This window comes from Gossypium hirsutum, chromosome D13 (genome assembly GCF_007990345.1).
Source record: "Gossypium hirsutum isolate 1008001.06 chromosome D13, Gossypium_hirsutum_v2.1, whole genome shotgun sequence".
Taxonomy (NCBI): Eukaryota; Viridiplantae; Streptophyta; class Magnoliopsida; order Malvales; family Malvaceae; genus Gossypium; species Gossypium hirsutum.
This window is the reverse complement of record NC_053449.1, coordinates 62,059,413-62,078,138: the sequence shown is the minus strand read 5'-3', so window position 1 is coordinate 62,078,138 and position 18,726 is coordinate 62,059,413. Positions and strand designations below refer to the sequence as shown.

The window sequence follows — 18,726 nt, the reverse complement described above, 5'->3', positions numbered from 1 at the left end:
AGGAAACAAAATCAAAGATTGCAGATAAAAAAATATCAAACATGATTTGTTTCTTTATTTTTTTATTACTGTGGCTATAAAAAGGCCATTGAAATATTGTAAAGGGGATCGGAAAAAATCAATAGAAAACAATTATTTTCACAACCAAAATACAGAGAGTTCGATACTGAGAGCAAAAATCGATCCAAAAGGTTATGATCCACAATTTCTTTTATTTTATTTTAAATCTACTATTATTATTTTTTTATCTATATACGAATAAAATAAGTAGGAGAAAGAAAGAGACAACTTTTTTGAGCCAGGATCGCCATGAATGACTGAGGTAGTCGTCTCCGAGGATAGACGGCCGGAAACCGAAAGGTTTCTTGAGATTTTGGGCTTTTCCATTAGTATTTTGATGATTTCGGGGCTAGATTTAGGTTTAGGGGTTGCTAAAGGACCGGATCTGAAGTTTTTTCTTTTTCCGGCCACCGCACACGGCGGCACCGTCGCTGTTGACCGGTGGCCAGTACGGCGGTCCCTTCGCCAAATTTTGGGCCGATGCCTGGAGAAGAAGAGGGGAGGGGAGAGTGTTCCACGGTTTTTTTTAAAAGAAAAGGAAAAATGAAAATTTTTAAGGTTTTTTTGGTTTAAATAGCCTAGTGAAACGGTGCCGTTTCACTTGGCCTCCCCAGGTGCCAAAACGGCGTCGTTTTGGGGAGGCCGACCCAAATCCGACCTGACCCGGCTTAGGATCCGCGTGTTTTTGAGCGGAGGGGTAAATTACGATTTTAGCCCCTCCACCTTTTTAATATTTTTACAATTAGGTTTTTTTATTTTTTTAATTCACCCTTTAATTTATTTTGAATTTCAATTTAGCCCTACTTGAACGACGCCGTTTTAGAGGAGAAGGGAAAATTTCCCTTCGAGTCCCTCTCTATAGTTTGCGCGTTCAATTTAGTGCTTTTATCTTCACTTATTTGTGGATTTTCCCCAGTTTTTTTATCTGTAGTTCGATTTAGTCTTTTTTATTTTATTTTTTAAAATTAATTAAATAATGTAATTATTATTATTTTTTATATGTAATTAATTTTTTTAATTTATATATATGTATATATTTATTTTCTTTATATATGTACATGTATATATTTTTTAATGAATATTTTTATATTTATATATATATATGTGTATATATATCTATGTTTTTTTATTTATTTTCGAAAATACTTAAATACATACTTATATTTTTAACACATATTTTATAATTTATATATATATTGTACAAACCCAATAATGCCCGAGCCCAAACCAATAAATAGGCCAAACTAAACCTAGAATGGCCCAACACTTGACCCAAACTAAACCTACCCCAAAGCTCAACCAAAAAATAGAAACCCTAGGAGCCTCCCTTTCCAGCCGCCGCAAGGATCGAAGCAAGCCTCCTCCACGTGCGCCGCTCCTCCCCACCCCGCGCACGTCGCGCATGTTGAACCTACAACAACAAACAATCAATGACAATATCAGAATAACGAAAAAGAGGGGATTTGCATTATTATTTTTGGCTATTTAAAGCCATAGAAAATTTGTAAAGGGGGGATGTTTTTGAGTGTAAAGGAAGACAAAAACACAGAGACAAAAATACCGAAGAAGAGAAAAGAAAAATACATTTTTCCTTGGAATATAAAGGTCTTTTTAAAATTTTATTTTCTTTTCAGTTTTTTTATGTTTATTGTTGACTTATAAAAGGGAGAGGGGGAAGAGAAGTTTACCTTTGTGTTCGGGCTGCCGTTTTGGGACCATCTCCGCCGTCATCGGAGCCCTGGTGGCCGATGAGTGACGGCGCACAAGGAAAAGAGTTTAAAAAAAACCCTAGCAGAGTGTTTAGGGATTTTGTTTTATTTTTTTCTTTTATTCTGTTGGCTGCAGATTTTTTTAAGAAAAAGAGAAGGAAAATTGTTTTAAATAGTAAGGACCAAAAGACGTCGTTTTGGGGGGTGGAAGATCCACGCATTGACCCGACCCGGGCCCAGGATCCGCGCCTTCCATTCAATGGTCTATTTGCGCATTTAGCCCCTCCTATTGGCGTCGCGTTTCAATTAAATCCTTTCGTCTCTTTTTTAAGCCGCATATTTTTCTTTTCTTTTCAATTTAGCCCGTTGCTGCGCAGCGTTTTGAAAGGAAGGGATAATTTCCCTTTTGGTCCTCCACACTTGCGCGCGCATTCAATGTGGTCCTGTTTTCAGATTTATTTCGAATTTAGCTTTTTTTCCCTTTTTTAGTTCAATTTAACCCTTTTTTATTTTATTCATTTTTTAAAAAATTATGTTATACTATGACTTTATTATTATTATTATTATTATACTTACATATATACGCATATGTATGCTAATAGATATATATATTTTAAATGTTTTTTAATACATATACATATATTTTTATATATTTTGCTATTATTTCATTTTCTTAGTTTCTATATACATATATACGTATGTACATTTATACTTTTATAATATTTATACATTTTTCATATTTTATAATCAAAATTATTGTAAATAGATTTTCCGTTTTTTTATATACATATATACACATATTCTCAAATTTACTTGTATATTGTGCTTGTGTTTACAAATTTTGTAAATACATGTACATATAAATTTTAAATTAAAATATTTGCTTCATATTGTACATTAATTTTTAACATACCCTTTGGAAAATAAATCTTGGTATTTTCGATAAATCAAAATCATTTTTTCTTGATTCAAGGTTTATTTTGAATAAACGCAATATTCGAAGTTTGGGATTTTCGAGGAAATTGAGCCCTAACGTATTGGGTTCCGATTTTCTTTGTTAATCTTAAATAACCGAGGATATTCTTTATTCAAAATGCATGAGTATAAAAATCATTTTTGGGAACTTAACTTGTTGTGTCCTAACGCATTGGGTGTGGCATGTTACTTTCTCAAAATGAAGATTTTCACATAAAATAAAACTGATATTCAAAGTTCGGGGATTATGAGGAATTGTACCCTAACGTATTGGGACTCAATTTCTTTACATGACTTGAACAATCGATTATCCTTTTTCAAATTTCATCATTTGAGTTGATTTTAAAATCTTTTTAAATTTTCGACACCAAGATATTAAATAATCAATTCGGTACCGATTTGGGGCGTTGCAAGGGTGCTAACCCTTCCTCGTGTGTAACTGACTCCCGAACCTGTTTTCTCAAATTTCGCAGACCGAACTTGTTTTTAAGGTGAGCCGATCACACCTCAATCAAGGATCGGTGGCGACTCCAATTTTATTTTTTAAAGTCGACAACTAAATTTTTGTTTTCAAAAAGATGGTTTCGACAGCTTGGCGACTCCACTGGGGACTTTAGAGAGTCGAGCCATAAACTGATTATATTTGTCTTTGTGTTGAAAATCAAAAGTTTTTAAAAAAATTCATGAGTTCCCTTCGCACTCATTGATGTTTTATCATGGTATTTTGGGAACTTTGCATTTGCATTTTACATTACATGGTCAGTTTTACCCTTTAAGTGGGAGCGAGAAACTAGTCATTCGTGAGGTTTTCACCTCCATGCAGGGTAGTGGACCGCTTCCGGGATACATTCGTACCTATGTCTTCGCGAGATTTTTATCTCCATGCAGCCATAGGGAAATGTATCCCCCTGAACTGAACTCGATCCACATGAGCCTATAATGGGTGAGGATCGAGGAATATGCTGGTTCGGGTACCCTTACTCTAGAAACTAAGCCTCATATAGTGAGCTTTAGGAACTTGCCCTAGGTAGAGCAATACCAAACCCTAGTGGATTCCTGAATAAATGTTCTTGCTATTTCATGTTTGTATTGGATTATATCTTTTTGGTGTAATACTGACTTGTATTTATTTTGTTTTGATTGCATGACATCATGATCGCATTGCATTTGCATATTAGAAAAGAGATGTTGATTTGAGCTCGATTACTAGATTAGAAAGCTTGTTATGGAATACGGTGGAAGATAATACGATGGTCCGAAGAAAACATGGCACGAAAAGCCTAACAAGAGGAGTATACGACTTTGCTGCATGACCTGAGGATCCAAATTGTCAAAATTTATTCAAAAGTCATCAAAGGTCCCAATTTCATAAAGAAGCTAATGAACGTGAATGAGTAAAGATTTACGACCTAGATCAAACAAAAAGGAGATCAAATTCGTGAGATGTATCTTATATCTGAAGGTTCGATGTCTTCACTTGGAGTACGAGGGTAAAGCCGTATATATATGTCCGCTTTATGTGAAGAGATTTGTTTTCTAGTAAAGTTTTCTAGTAAAAAATTGAACATGAATCAACGTCTCTTTTCGCATTCATTTCATGCATTTGCATTTCATTACATCACATGCATTAAACACCGTTAAGGGATCCTGATTAATTAAAATCATTGCTCAGTTAATCCGGAAACCAACCAACCAACCAAACACCATTACGGCATTCGAGCAAAGATTAAGGACATGGATCAGAGATTGGAAAAACTCGAACAGTGTCAGAAAGAGATGCAAGACCGACTTCAGCTACAGGTGCAAGAGCGATTAGATAAGATGCAACAGGATATGTCTAAAAAGATGCGAGCATCCCAATATGAGATGATGGCGAAGCTAACCAAATTGTTGACTGGAGGAGGTGATAAGGGAAAGGGTCCCATGGCTGATGTCGAAGAGGGTAATGAACCACTTTATCCTTCAGGCTTTACTCCTCCACATGTTCGAACTCAAGCTGAATATCCGCACAAACCCACTGTAACAATCAGGCCTTAGCAGTCCCAAGCCAGTGCTTCGAACTTTCAAGCTAGATTGGGCTCTAACCCCGAAAACTACCCTGTTAAATCTGCCATTCCTGACTTCGATGAAGTGGCTGAAAAGGAAAGAATAAAGGAGGAGTTACCAAAGCAGCTAGAGAAAAGGTAAAAATGGCTCGAAGAGAAATTCAGGGCGATGGAAGTCACTGAAAGCTGTCGTGGGATTGACGCTAAAGAGCTGAGCTTAGTTCCTGATTTAGTACTCCCTCATAAGTTTAAGATACCGGAATTCGAGAAGTACAATGGGATGACTTGCCCAGAGGCTCATATCACCATGTTTGCAGGCGAATGGCTGGATACATTAACAATGACCAGCTATTAATACACTGTTTCCAAGATAGCCTAGCAGGGGCAGCATCTAAGTGGTACAATCAGCTGATCCGTACCACGATTGATTCATGGAGGGACTTGGCACAAGCATTCATGAAACAATATAGTCATGCAACAGACATGGCTCCTGATAGAATTATCCTTCAAAACATGGAGAATAAGCCGAGCGAAAGCTTTAGGCAGTACACACAAAGATGGAAGGAAGTCGCAGTCCAAGTTCAACCACCGCTCTTAGAGAAAGACATGACGATGCTTTTTATTAACACATTGAAAGCCCCGTTCGTCACACATATGTTAGGAAGTGCCACAAAAAGCTTTTCTGATATAGTCATTAATGGTGAAATGATCGAAAATGCTATATGGAGCGGGAAAATTGATACAGAGAAGAGTAACAAGAGGTGAGTCTCAAGGAGAAGAGAAAATGAGGTGAACAACACGGGTTACTCTAAATCAGTTATTGTGAGTCAGCCAAGAAAGGTGGCTACTAACCAACAAGGGCTATTAATACAAGAATCTGGAGTGAAACCAGGTACTGAGAAGCTCCAGTTCACACCAATTTCGATGTCATATAAGGATCTGTATCAAAGCTTGTTTGATGCGCATGTTGTTGCTCCTCATTACTTAAAACCTCCACAACCTCTGTATCCTAAGTGGTATGATGCGAACGCGCAATGTGACTACCACGCGAGAATTACGGGGCACTCAATAGAGAATTGCATTACCTTCAAAAAGCTAGTTGAAAAATTCATCAACATGGGTATTGTCAAGTTGGGAGACTCATCAAGTGCAGAAAATCCGTTACCCAATCATGATTGAGGATGGAGGGACTGCAATGTATGAAGAAGTGGTGAGAGGTTTGCACATCGATGCCATATATGCAAACACAATTAAAAGAGTCATTGTTAGATATTCGTCTTAGAGGTGTTTTAAACAATGGGACTGCAGAGGAAACCCCTGAAGTATTTAGAGTCTGTTAGAGTAATGTTCAGAACACACTTGTTGCTTTCAGCCTAGAAGCAATAGGAATTTCTTTGTGAAATAGGCTCATGCCTGAATATTATTATTTTAATGAAATACATTATTGTAATCATCTTTGAGCAAATGTTCTTTCATTCTGTACGTTTTTTTTATTCTTTTAGATTTTTTCTGCCAAATTATTCATTCATTCATTCATATTACTCATACATTCTTTTGTATATTCTTCGGTACCTACCATGGGTCCCCAAATATCAATGACATGAGTGACGCCGCTACAGACTCAGAATCTCCTTTTGAGTGAGACATGTGTTTAGATGGATCTCACAACTTTGAAGATGACATGGACTATAGCTTATCTCCAGACTTATTGAGGATGGTAGAATAAGAGGATAGACAAATCCTACCTCACAAAGAATCATTAAAAGTTGTGAGCTTGGTGAAGATTGGAATTGACATGACCACAAAGACGAAGCGGGACCTTATTGAGTTACCCCAAAAATTCAATGATGTCTTCACATGGTCATACCCAGATACGATTGGGTTAAGCACTGACTTTATAATCTGAATAACAGCACGATATCAGAAATTTGCTGTATGTTCAAGATTAATATCATGAAGGATGCAGTGAAAACTTTACCGGAGCGTGCCTCTCTCTTTAGTTCATCACGATTTTTTCTATTGAAGTTGAAATCCCTTCTCTCCAGGTGTTGGCTGAGCTAAAGCTGGATGAAGCAGAATGGGTCCAATCTCGATACGATCAATTGAACTTGATAGAAGGAAGAAGATTAAAAGCTATTCATCACGGTCAGATGTACCAGAAATGAATGATGCGAGCCTATAACAAAAGGTTCATCCTAAAGAATTCCATGAGGGTGACCAAATGTTGAAGATCCTCCCTCTACAAAAAATATTTTGGAGGGAAACGGATGCCAAATTGGGAGGAACCTTATGATTTTTTCCCAATGGAGCTTTGATTTTGAGCGAGATGGATGATAAACCTGCAAAGTTCTGTAAACTCAGATTCAGTAAGGAAATACTCCGCTTAAAGAAGGACAGGACCAAGGTAAAAACCTACAAAGGGCAGTTTGAGTCCCAAAAAAAAAGGAAATAGAAAAAGTGATGTGAAAAAATGAAAAGATGAAAATGGAAAATGAAATGAAAAAGTAAAAATGGAGAGGCTAAGGTGAAAACTCGCAAAGGGCGCCTTGGACCGAAGGGGATTTGAGTTGAAAACCCGAAAAGGGTGGCTCAAATATTGATCAGAATGGGGCATGAGATTATCGGAGTAGCTCAAATACTGATCAGAATGGGGGCATGCAGTGGTCTTGCTATACCTGAATCAATAGGAAAAGGTAGGCGACATTTTGGGGCATCGACAAAGTACTGTAGATCTCCTAAACGCATGTTAAATTCAAAATAGTCTTCAGAAAGTTTGTACAGAGAAGTTCAAGCTGCGATATCTGGGGCACCTAATCCTTATACTATTTTTTGTTATTCTTGGAACACTTCATTCATTTCCAAGATATGCATTCCTAAATCAATTTCTTTGTTATCCATCTTTATTATCTTTTACAACTTATTCATTTCGAGCTATGCTCAGAACCAACTCAATTTTTATCCATGATCTTTTTTGCAAGCATGTTGCATTAGAATAATGATTAATGGACTAATAAAACTTTCATAAGGGAAGTTTTGCATATTACTCTAGAAGTTTCTGAATAATATAGGAACCTCAAACAGGACTATTGTTTAGAACGCACCAGGTTGGAAATCTGATAAAGAAGAGTCTAAATGAAGACTATCCCTTTGAATTTTCTTGTCTAAAGTATTAATTGAACAAAATGGCAAGATGTCGTGTTGGTGACAAAGCTTCAATGAACAAGCAAGCAATGATCACCGAATAATAATAAGAAGTTGTTCTTGGAGAAGATTTCTTCATTTGTGCATGAGCATTTGGTACAACACCCTGGGACTGGTGTAAGAGACCAAAAAGTTTCACATCCTGTATCCTTGAATTGTGATAACAGAGGATTGAGAAAAGGCCAAATATTTTACTCTTGGGTTACAACGGAAAAAGATGGTACAAATTTTGCATCCCAGTGGATCAAACTTGGAGGTTTATAGTGGGGGGGCAATCTGGTCAAGTGCTTATTGGGTTCGCCAGCCGAGCATAAAGGCGCTATAGTACATTAAGCAATAAGACCTTAATAAACTTGGTGTGATGATAACCCAAGCGTTAAAATATCATTTTCATGACATTCTACATTCATTCAAATGTCATTCATACATGTCTAGTTAGGAGCATTTGATTCATTCTGTTCATGACATCCTAATCATTAGGCATAACTAGGTTCATAAAGTGAATTATACAGGTCATGTTCCATAGAGAACAGATCAGTGAAATTATAAAGCCTTGCCTCCCTCAGTTGCAGTGGAGCAAGTTAAAGATAGCAAATCTTGCCTTCCTACATCGACAGCGAAGCAGATCGAAAATAAAGCCTTGCCTCCCTTAGTTGTAGTGGAGTAAGTTAAAGATAGCAAATCTTGCCTTCCTACATTGACAGCGAAGCAGATTAAAGATACCAGCCTTACCTCCCTCGGTTGCAATGGAGCAGGTTGATGGCGGATTTTACCTCCCTAAGGTTACAGTGGAGTATATTGAAGCCAGTAATTCTATCTCCCTGGGTAGAAGTGGAATAGATTAAAGTTCACAGATCTTATCTCCCTAAGCAGTAGTGGAGCAGATCGAAGATGGTAGATTTTACCTCCCTTAGGTTACAGTGGAGTACATTGAAGCCAGTAATTCTATCTCCCTGGGCAGCAGTGGAATAGATTGAAGATTACAGATCTTATCTCCCTAAGCAGTAGTGGAGCAAATCAAATATGGTGGATTTTACCTCCCTGATGTTACAGTGGAGTACATTGAAGCCAGTAATTCTATCTCCCTGGGTAGCAGTGGAATAGATTGAAGATTACAGATCTTATCTCCCCAGACAGTAGTGGAGTAGATCGAAGATGGTAGATTTTACCTCCCTGAGGTTACAGTGGAGTATATTGAAGCCAGTAATTCTATCTCCCTGGTCGGCAGTGGAATAGATCAAAGAAAACAGATCTTGTCTTCATGTATTGGCGTGAAGTAGATCAAAGATAGCAGATCTTGTCTTCCCATACTGGTGGCGAAGTAGATCAAAGAAAGCAGATCTTGTCTTCATGTATTGGCGTGAAGTAGATCAAAGATAGCAGGTCTTGTCTTCATTTATTAGCGTGAAGTAGATCGAATATACAAGTCTTATCTCCCTGAAGTTGCAGTGGAACAGACAGAAGTAACCAATCCAATCTCCTTGAAGTTGCAATGAAGTAGATTAAGACCACAGATCTCATCTCTCTAAAGTTGCAGTAGAGTAGATCGCATCAAATTTACCTTTAAGTTGTAGCAGAACAAATTGAAGCTACAGGTCTTATCTCCCTGAAGTTGCAGTGGAGCAGATTAAAGATAGCAAATTTAGTTCTTTTGAGAAGCTACAACATACGAATCCTATCTCCCTAACATACATTGCAGTGGAGTAGATTGAAGCACCAGTTCCTATACATTTGAAGATGCAGTAGGAAGGAATGAGGCTATTTGAAGTAAAGAAGTACTGAAGAAGTCGAGGCTCAGTAAGACCGGGCACAATTGGGCTTTTAGTCTTTGCTCTATTCCCGTTACACGATAATGAGCAAAGAGGGGCAGCTGTACAAACCCAATAATGCCCGGGCCCAAACCAATAAACAGGCAAACTAAACCTAGAATGGCCCAACACCTGACCCAAACTAAACCTAGCCCAAAGCTTAACCAAAAAACAGAAACCCTAGGAGCCTCCCTTTCCAGCCGCCATAAGGATCGGAGCAAGCCTCCTCCACATGCGCCGCTCTTCCCCACCCCGCGCACGTCGCGCATGTTGAACCTACAGCAACAAACAACCGATGACAATATCAGAATAACGAAAAAGAGGGGATTTGCATTATTATTTTCGGCTATTTAAAGCCATAGAAAATTTGTAAAAGGGGGGATGTTTTTGAGTGTAAAGGAAGACAAAAACACAGAGAAAAAAATACCGAAGAAGAGAAAAGAAAAATACATTTTTCCTTGGAATATAAAGGTCTTTTTAAAATTTTATTTTCTTTTCAATTTTTTTTATGTTTATTGTTGATTTATAAAAGGGAGAGGGGGAAGAGAAGTTTACCTTCGTGTTCGGGCCGCCATTTTGGGACCATCTCCGCCGTCATTAGAGCCCTGGCGGCCGATGAGTGACGGCGCACAAGGAAAAGAGTTTAAAAAAAACCCTAGCAAAGTGTTTAGGGATTTTGTTTTATTTTTTTTCTTTTATTCTGTTGGCTGCAGATTTTTTAAGAAAAAAAGAAGGAAAATTGTTTTAAATAGTAAGGACCAAACTCGTTTTGGGGGGTGGAGGATCCGCGCGTCGACCCGACCTGGGCCCAGGATCTGCGCCTTCCATTCAATGGTCTATTTGCGCATTTAGCCCCTCCTATTGGCATCGCGTTTCAATTAAATCCTTTCGTCTCTTTTTTAAATCAAGCCGCATATTTTTTTTCTTTTCAATTTAGCCCGTTGCTGCGCAGCGTTTTGAAAGGAAGGGATAATTTCCTTTTGGTCCTCCACACTTGCGCGCGCATTCAATGTGGTCCTATTTTCAGATTTATTTCAAATTTAGCTTTTTTTTTCCTTTTTTAGTTCAATTTAACCCTTTTTTATTTTATTCATTTTTTAAAAAATTATGTTATACTATGACTTTATTACTATTACTATTATTATTATTATTATTATTATTATTATTATTATACTTACATATATACGCATATGTATGCTAATAGATATATATATATATTTTAAATGTTTTTTAATACATATACATATATTTTTATATATTTTGCTATTATTTCTTTTTCTTAGTTTCTATATACATATATACGTATGTACATTTATACTTTTATAATATTTATACATTTTTCATATTTTATAATCAAAATTATTGTAAATAGATTTTCCATTTTTTATATACATATATACACATATTTTCAAATTTACTTGTATATTGTGCTTGTGTTTACAAATTTTGTAAATACATGTACATATAAATTTTAAATTAAAATATTTACTTCATATTGTACATTAATTTTTAACATACCCTTTGGAAAATAAATTTTGGTTTTTTCGATAAATCAAAATCATTTTTTCTTGATTCAAGGTTTATTTTGAATAAAAGCAATATTCGAAGTTTGGGATTTTTGAGGAAATTGAGCCCTAACGTATTGGGTTCCGATTTTCTTTGTTAATCTTAAATAACCGAGGATATTCTTTATTCAAAATGCATGAGTATAAAAATCATTTTTGGGAACTTAACTTGTTGTGTCCTAACGCATTGGGTGTGGCATGTTACTTTCTCAAAATGAAGATTTTCACATAAAATAAAACTGATATTCAAAGTTCGGGGATTATGAGGAATTGTACCCTAACGTATTGAGACTCGATTTCTTTACATGACTTGAACAATCGATTATCCTTTTTCAAATTTCATCATTTGAGTTGATTTTAAAATTTTTTTAAATTTTCGACACCAAGATATTAAATAATCAATTTGGTACCGATTTTGGGCGTTACGAGGGTGCTAACCCTTCCTCGTGCGTAACTGACTCCCGAACCTGTTTTCTCAAATTTCGCAGATCGAAATTGTTTTTAAGGTGAGCCGATCACACCTCAATTAAGGATCGGTGGGGACTCCAATTTTATTTTTTAAAGTCGACAACTAAATTTTTGTTTTCAAAAAGATGGTTTCGACATATATATTTCTTTATTTTCATAAATGCATTATGTATTTTGTTTATATAAATTTTATAATCCAAAATTTTATATGTAAATCATATGTATGTCTTTTATTTTTTCATAATTTCGATGTATATATTATATACCTTCTAGTCTTTTTATTTATTTTGTTTATTTACTTCATTTGTTATTTATTTGTGTTCACATCTATATTTTAAAAGAATATTTTTTTATTTTTTATTTTGCTCATTTATTTGATATTTTGCATGTCATTATTTTTTCATTATTGATATTAATTTCGTTTATTTACTATTTATGTTATTTCTATATCATTGTTGTATTTATTATTGTTATTTGTTATTGCGACATTTATACATATATTCAATATAACATTACATCATCTTTTTACTCGAATTTAAAAATAGAAAATTTTCAAAATAGAGATAATACTCGTATTTAGGATTTTCAAGAAAATTGAGCCCTAACGTATTGGGTTCCAATTTTCTTCGTTAAATCTAACAATCGAGAATTGCTCCTTAATCAAAAATAAAATGAAAAGCTTGTCGTCGGGAATTCAATATGTTGTGTCCTAATGCATTGGATATGACGTGTTGACTTCTCGAAACAAAGATTTTTTTAAAAAAATTAATAAAGGAAATATTCAATGTTTGGGATTTTAAGAAATTGTGCCTTAATGTATTGGACTGCGATTTCTTCATAAATTTTAAACAATTGAATATTCTTTTATATTTTATAACACAAATCTTTTGGAAGAAACTCGTTTTTGAAGAACCAAAATATCGTGCCCTAACGCATTGGGTGTGACGTTTTTTCTTCAAAATGAGAGAGTCTTGATAAATAACTTGATTTAATTAAGAATCGTATTTTTCAACTCTCGATATTAAGACATTAATTAATCAACTTGGTACCAATTTTTGGGCGTTATGGGGGTGCTAATCCTTCTTCATACGTAACTGACTCCCGAACCCGTTTTTCTAAAACCCGTAAACCTAAGTCATTTTTAGGTGATCCAATCACACCTCAATAAAAGATTGGTGGTGACTCCAATTTTCATCAACAAATAAATTTTTGTTTTTTCTTCCAAAAAATAAAAATGGTTTCGACAATGTTAATTTACAGGCTATAAATAGACCTAAATCCCTATGTAAAGAGAACCAAGTTGATTTACAGAACCATTTAGTTCAAGGAAACATTTCCTTAGAGTATAAAAAAAGGTTACCAACATGAGTGTTGACGCTAAGATTGAGTTTCCAGTCATTGAGTTCCGTTCATCGGATTTGGAGCGAGGAACCAATGGGTGGTATCGATTGTGCAAGAAAGTTCGAGAGGCTTGTGAGATTTTCGGTTGTTTTGAGGTGGTATATGGCACGATTTCAACGAAAGTTCGAGAGGAGATGTTTAGGTTGATGAAAGAACTAGTTGAGGTCCTAGTGGAGATGAAACAAAAGAACACTAGTCCCCTGCCTTACCATGGCTGGGTTGGACCATGCGCTCAAGTTTCTTTGTTGTATGAAGGCTTTGGACTTGGAGATGTCTCCAACTATGATTCTGTTAAAAACTTTGCTCAACTTATGTGGCCCGAAGGTCACCCACGTTTTTGGTAACAACAATTCTTTGACTTTTCTAATTTCACTGGTTGGGTTGATATTAGGGGTGAGCAAAACTCGATTCGACTCGAAAAAATTGAAAAAAATTCAAATTTCGAGTTAAACGAATTGAGTTGTTTGAGTTAATCGTGTTATTCGAATCAACTCGAATTTTTTTTTTCAAATTTTGAGTTCGAATTGAGTTGAGTTTTCGAATTCGAATAACTCAAATAATTCGAATAATTCGAATATTAAACTATAATATTTTACATTTTTACCCCAAACTCCCAAACTCTTTTACTTTTCCGTCAAAACTTTTACTCCTTCCCACTTTCCCCCAAAAACTTTTACTCCCCTCCCCTCCCAACCATCCAATCTACCCAAAATCCATTTTCCACCAAAATTTTACTCTCACATGTACTTTTTCTCAAAATTTTACTCCCAAAAACCCTCAAAACCTTTTATTTTCCCCCAAAATTTTTACTCGCTCCCACTTTTCCCCTAAAACTTTTACTCCCTTCCCATCCCACCATTTATATACCCCAAACCCTCCCCCTCCAAAATTTTACTCCCCCTATTTACTTTCCCTCAAACTTTTATTCCCCAAAATTTTTATTTTCCCCCTATACTTTTACTTCTCACCCTTTAGTCTCAAATAAAAAATCAAAATTATCCAAAAAAAATCACTAAACATAAATAGTAATAATTTTATTTATATCTACTATTTATATTATTAAATTAAATTTCACATTTTATATTATTTATATTATTGAATTGTTTAGTCATATTGAATATTTATATTAAAATTGAATTATTAATTATGCCATAAAATATTCGTGTTAAAATTTTATATTGGTATCAAATTCACATTTTATTTTTAAAATAACTTTTTATTAAAAAATCATATTTTTACATTTAATATATTTTTTAATTCCAAAATACATAGTGACAAGAATCTGAAGATAATTGAAATAACTAAGCAAGCAAAGAAGCTAACCAGTATATAAAAAATTAATAAATAAATTATGAGGTGATGAAAGTTAATAAAAAATTTGATTAAGGTGGACAAATTTTATTACGATAGGTGACAGTGATTACAAGGACCCGAAATTATTTTTTAAAATTTAACTCGAACAAATATATTCTATTCGATTCGATTTGAATTCCATCTCACTCGACTCGATTCGAGAAAACTTCAAATAAAGTTAGGATGATAAAATGATATTCGAAAACTCGATTAACTCGAAAATTTTTATTCAATTCGATTCGATTCGATTCGATTGAATGCTCACCCCTAGTTGATTTTAATAATTTCTAGTTTAAGTTGAATGAGTTCGAGTTATTTGCTTTTTATAGTTAAATTTACTTATCTATTTTTATTTATTAAAATAGATGTCTAGGAAACGCTAATGGATTATAGGTATTGATATTATATAAATAATTAGATTAAATTTTAGGTTGTCAACTAAATCACAATGAAGTGACTAAAGACTTAATGTCAAGTCCGGCTTTGACTCTGACTCTAACTTTAATATCGTATTTGATATTTGAATAACCCGTAACACCTACAACTTAAAAAAAAATTATGGGTTTAGTCCCGACTTGTTTCTAATGTGTATTTTGGACCTCGAGGGTTCATATAAGGGACTTATTGATTGATTTTTGATATGAATACTGTATGAGGTGAAATATTTGTTTAATTGATCTGTAAATTTCGATAATACTTCGTAACCCGATTCCGACAACGGATACGGGTTAGGGGTGTTACATGATGAGCCGTCAGAATTCAGTTTAAACCAACCATCACAAGGAGGTTTCCAAGAGACAAGAACAAACTTAAGGAGTCCTCAGGGCTTGATCGGGGGTGAAAGCGCAACAAACTCAGCAGCACTCACAATTACTATCTGAACAAACCTTGCCAAAGGTCTATGAGTTCCGGCTCCTCCTTTTTCCGAGTTTTAATTCATTGATGCATATCTTTCGTGAAGGATCTGTCAATCTTGTTTTTAATCATTTTTTTTCGTGTATGTTCATCCTCCTGATTTAGTTTATATTAATTATCGTTCCCTTTTTGACAAAAAAAAAGTAAGGTAACAAATTTGATACGTTTATCTAATCAAAATTGGAGGCACAAATTTTTGGATATTCAACCTTCGTCTGCTATGATTGTTTTTCTTTTTAATTGATGAACTTTGAATACTCAACCTTTCCTCTGCAAAGTTTGATTTTGTTTTGAATTTTGTTTTGAATACTCAACCACTTCATCTTCTATGCCTCAATAATCAAATTAAAATTTTGGGAAATTGATAGCGGTGTTAAATTAGAAGCTATGAATAGACCTAAATCCCTATGTAAAGAGAACCAAGTTAATTTACAGACTAATTTAGTTCAACGAAACATTTCCTTAAGAGTATTAAAAAAAAGTTAACAACATGTGTGTTGATGCTAAGATTGAGTTTCGTTTACCAGATTTGGAGTGGCACTGTGTGTGCAAAAAAGTTTGAGAGGTTTGTGATACTTTCGGTTATTTTGAAGTGATGTATATAATATATTGACGAAAATTAGAAAGAAGATATTTAAGTTGATAAAAGAACTGGTTGAAGTTGCAGTGGAAAGGAACCATGACTAGATTAGACCATTCGCTCATACGAAGGTTTTGAACTTAATATGCCTCCAACTTTGATTTTATTAAAAGCTTTGTTGAATTTATTTTTCAACAAAAAATTCAATTCTAAAGAGAATTTTAATTTTGAATTATTTTTAATGCTCAACCAATCTCTACTTTGTGTAGCAACCTAAAAATTTGGCAATAGGCGCTAGTTGAAATGATTATTGAAAAATTAAAAACAAAGTTTCAAATTTTATTTACAAAAGAGGAATCACCACCGATCTTTTTTCTAGGTGTGATCGGACACCTAATAAATTCTCTTTTTAGAAGAAAAATTTATTTTTAAATTTTCCTAAAAAAGAGGTAATTTTAGGTCTGCGTGAAAATCCAGAGAAAATTAGGGTTCGGGAGTCGGTTACGCGCGAGGAAGGCATTAGCACCCTCGCGACGCCCAAAATTGGTATCTCGTTAAACGCGCGTTGTCTTAATTTTCAAAAATACAAGTTCAATTTAATATTTAATTGTGATCCGATTGAAACTTGAGAAAACTTTTTTTTTGTTTTTAAACACGAGAACTTTGAAACACAATAATAATTTTTGAAAACACGAAGATTTTTGAAACACGAAATTTTTTTGAAAACACGGAATTTTTTTGAAAACAAGGAAATTTTCGATACATGAGAATTTTTTGACACAAAATTTGAAAACACGAAAATTTCGAAAACATGAATTTTTTTAAAACATGAATTTTTTTAAAAAAAACACGAGAATTTTTTGAAAACACGAAAACATGAAAATTTTGAAAACACGAAAATTTTGAAACACGAGAATTTTTTTTAAAACACGAAAACACGAAATTTTTTTAAAACACGGGAATTTTTGAAAACACGAAATTTTTTTATTCACGAGAATTTTTGAAACACGGATTTTTTTAAAGAAAGAAACACGAATATATTTTTGGAAACACGGGAAATTTTATTATTATTATTTTGAAACACGTGAAATTTTGAAGACATGAAAATTTTTGAAACACGATTTTTTTCTTTAAAAAATACCGTATTTAACACGAGTCGATGATATTCACCCCGATATGGCGATGAAACCATCGAATTAGTGTTAAATCAATTCAATTTAATCTTTAATCGGGATCCTAATAAAACACGAGAATTTTTATTAAAATACGAGGAATTTTGAATATTTTCGATTTTTAGAAGGGCGTCCCGTATTTAACATAAGCCATCGATATTCACCCAACATAGCAATGAATTCGATGACTTAAAATTAAATCGGTTTGTTGCCTTATGCATTAAATATTTTTATTTTAAAATACAAGTAAAATAAATGTAACAATATTTCTAAAAACTATCTAAAAAAATGCTAATTTAATTGAAATAATATAATATTTAAATAAATGGACTAAATTTAAAAAAATTGAGAAATTACCAAAAGCCCCCTTTTCCTTTTTTCTTTTCTTTTTTTTTTCTTATTTTTTTTTGCTGGGCGTTGGGCCTAGGCCTGCTGGACAGTCTGCTGGGCCGAATCTGCTGCTGGTCTGCTGGGTCAGCTGCTGTTGGGCTGGGCAGTGGCCTGCTGCGCTACTGGGCTGCACAAAGTGGGCTGCTTCTTTCTTCTTCTTTTTTTCTGCTTCTTTTTTGCTACTTTTTTTTGCTTTGTTTTTTTTGGGCTGGCCTGCTACTGCTGGGCCTGTTGGGTCGGTTCGCGGGTTGAATCCGGGTCGGGTCGACCCGATATATTATTTTTTTTTCTTTCTTTTTTTCTTTCCCCTTTTTTCTTTTTTTTCTTTCTTCTCTTCTTCTTCCTTCCCTCTTTCGGCTCTAGCCTCTTTCACCGCCGCTGCCACTTGCGTCGATCTCTTCTGCCCTCGGTGGCTGTGGTTGGGCTCTCCTCTTCCCCTCCTCTCTTCCTTCTCTCTTCTCTTTTCCTTCCTTTTTCTTTTTTTTCGAAACTTTCTTCTCTTTTTTTTTTGATTCGTGGGGGTTTGATTTTGGGGTTTTAAACCCATTTTATAGTTGATATTTGCTTCCTTTTTGCAGGTGGTGGGTGAAGAAAGAGCAGCCACCCATGTTTGTGGCCTGAAAATCTGGGAAGTGGGTGCCCCAAATCACATAACCTGTCTGAAGGACCAAATCACAAATGCAGCAAAACTTCTGGGGCTAAATGTAATTTTTAGAAAATTTAGGGTTAAAATGAAATTTAATGAAAGTTTAGGGGTCTAAGTGAAATTTAAAGAAAGTTTAAGGGTCAAAATGAAATTTAGGAAAAGTTTAGGGGTCAAAATGCAATTTTTATTTTTAAATTTTTTTTTGAAATTTTGAAAATTAACATAAATTCTAGTCGGACAAAAATTTAGTGCTTACAACTGCCCCTCTTTGCTCATCATTGTGAAACAAGGATAGTGCAAAGACTTAAAAGCACTAAATTTTGTTCAATTGTCCAATCTTTATTCTTTACTCGGCATGTGATCCTGAGCTCAACTCATTTCTCGCAATATGAATTGACTCTTTAAAACTAGACATTAAAAATAGAAATTGAAAATAGC

General features: G+C 34.5%; 1 protein-coding gene across 1 annotated transcript; it reads left to right on the top strand.

Annotated features, from left to right (window-relative positions):
• The first annotated feature begins 13,195 nt into the window (after positions 1-13,195).
• Positions 13,196-18,263, top strand: LOC107937184 (probable 2-oxoglutarate-dependent dioxygenase AOP1). The gene is made up of 2 exons (XM_016870030.1): positions 13,196-13,572; positions 18,221-18,263. The coding sequence occupies exons 1-2, from the start codon at positions 13,196-13,198 to the stop codon at positions 18,261-18,263; spliced, it is 420 nt and encodes a 139-aa protein (XP_016725519.1).
• The last annotated feature ends 463 nt before the right edge of the window (positions 18,264-18,726 follow it).

Excerpts from the sequence above, each read along its gene's own strand:
- LOC107937184 (XM_016870030.1), top strand. The coding sequence starts at position 13,196 with ATGAGTGTTGACGCTAAGATTGAGTTTCCAGTCATTGAGTTCCGTTCA. Across the intron at positions 13,573-18,220 it reads GAAGGTCACCCACGTTTTTG|GTGGTGGGTGAAGAAAGAGC; the intron begins GTAACAACAATT and ends TCCTTTTTGCAG.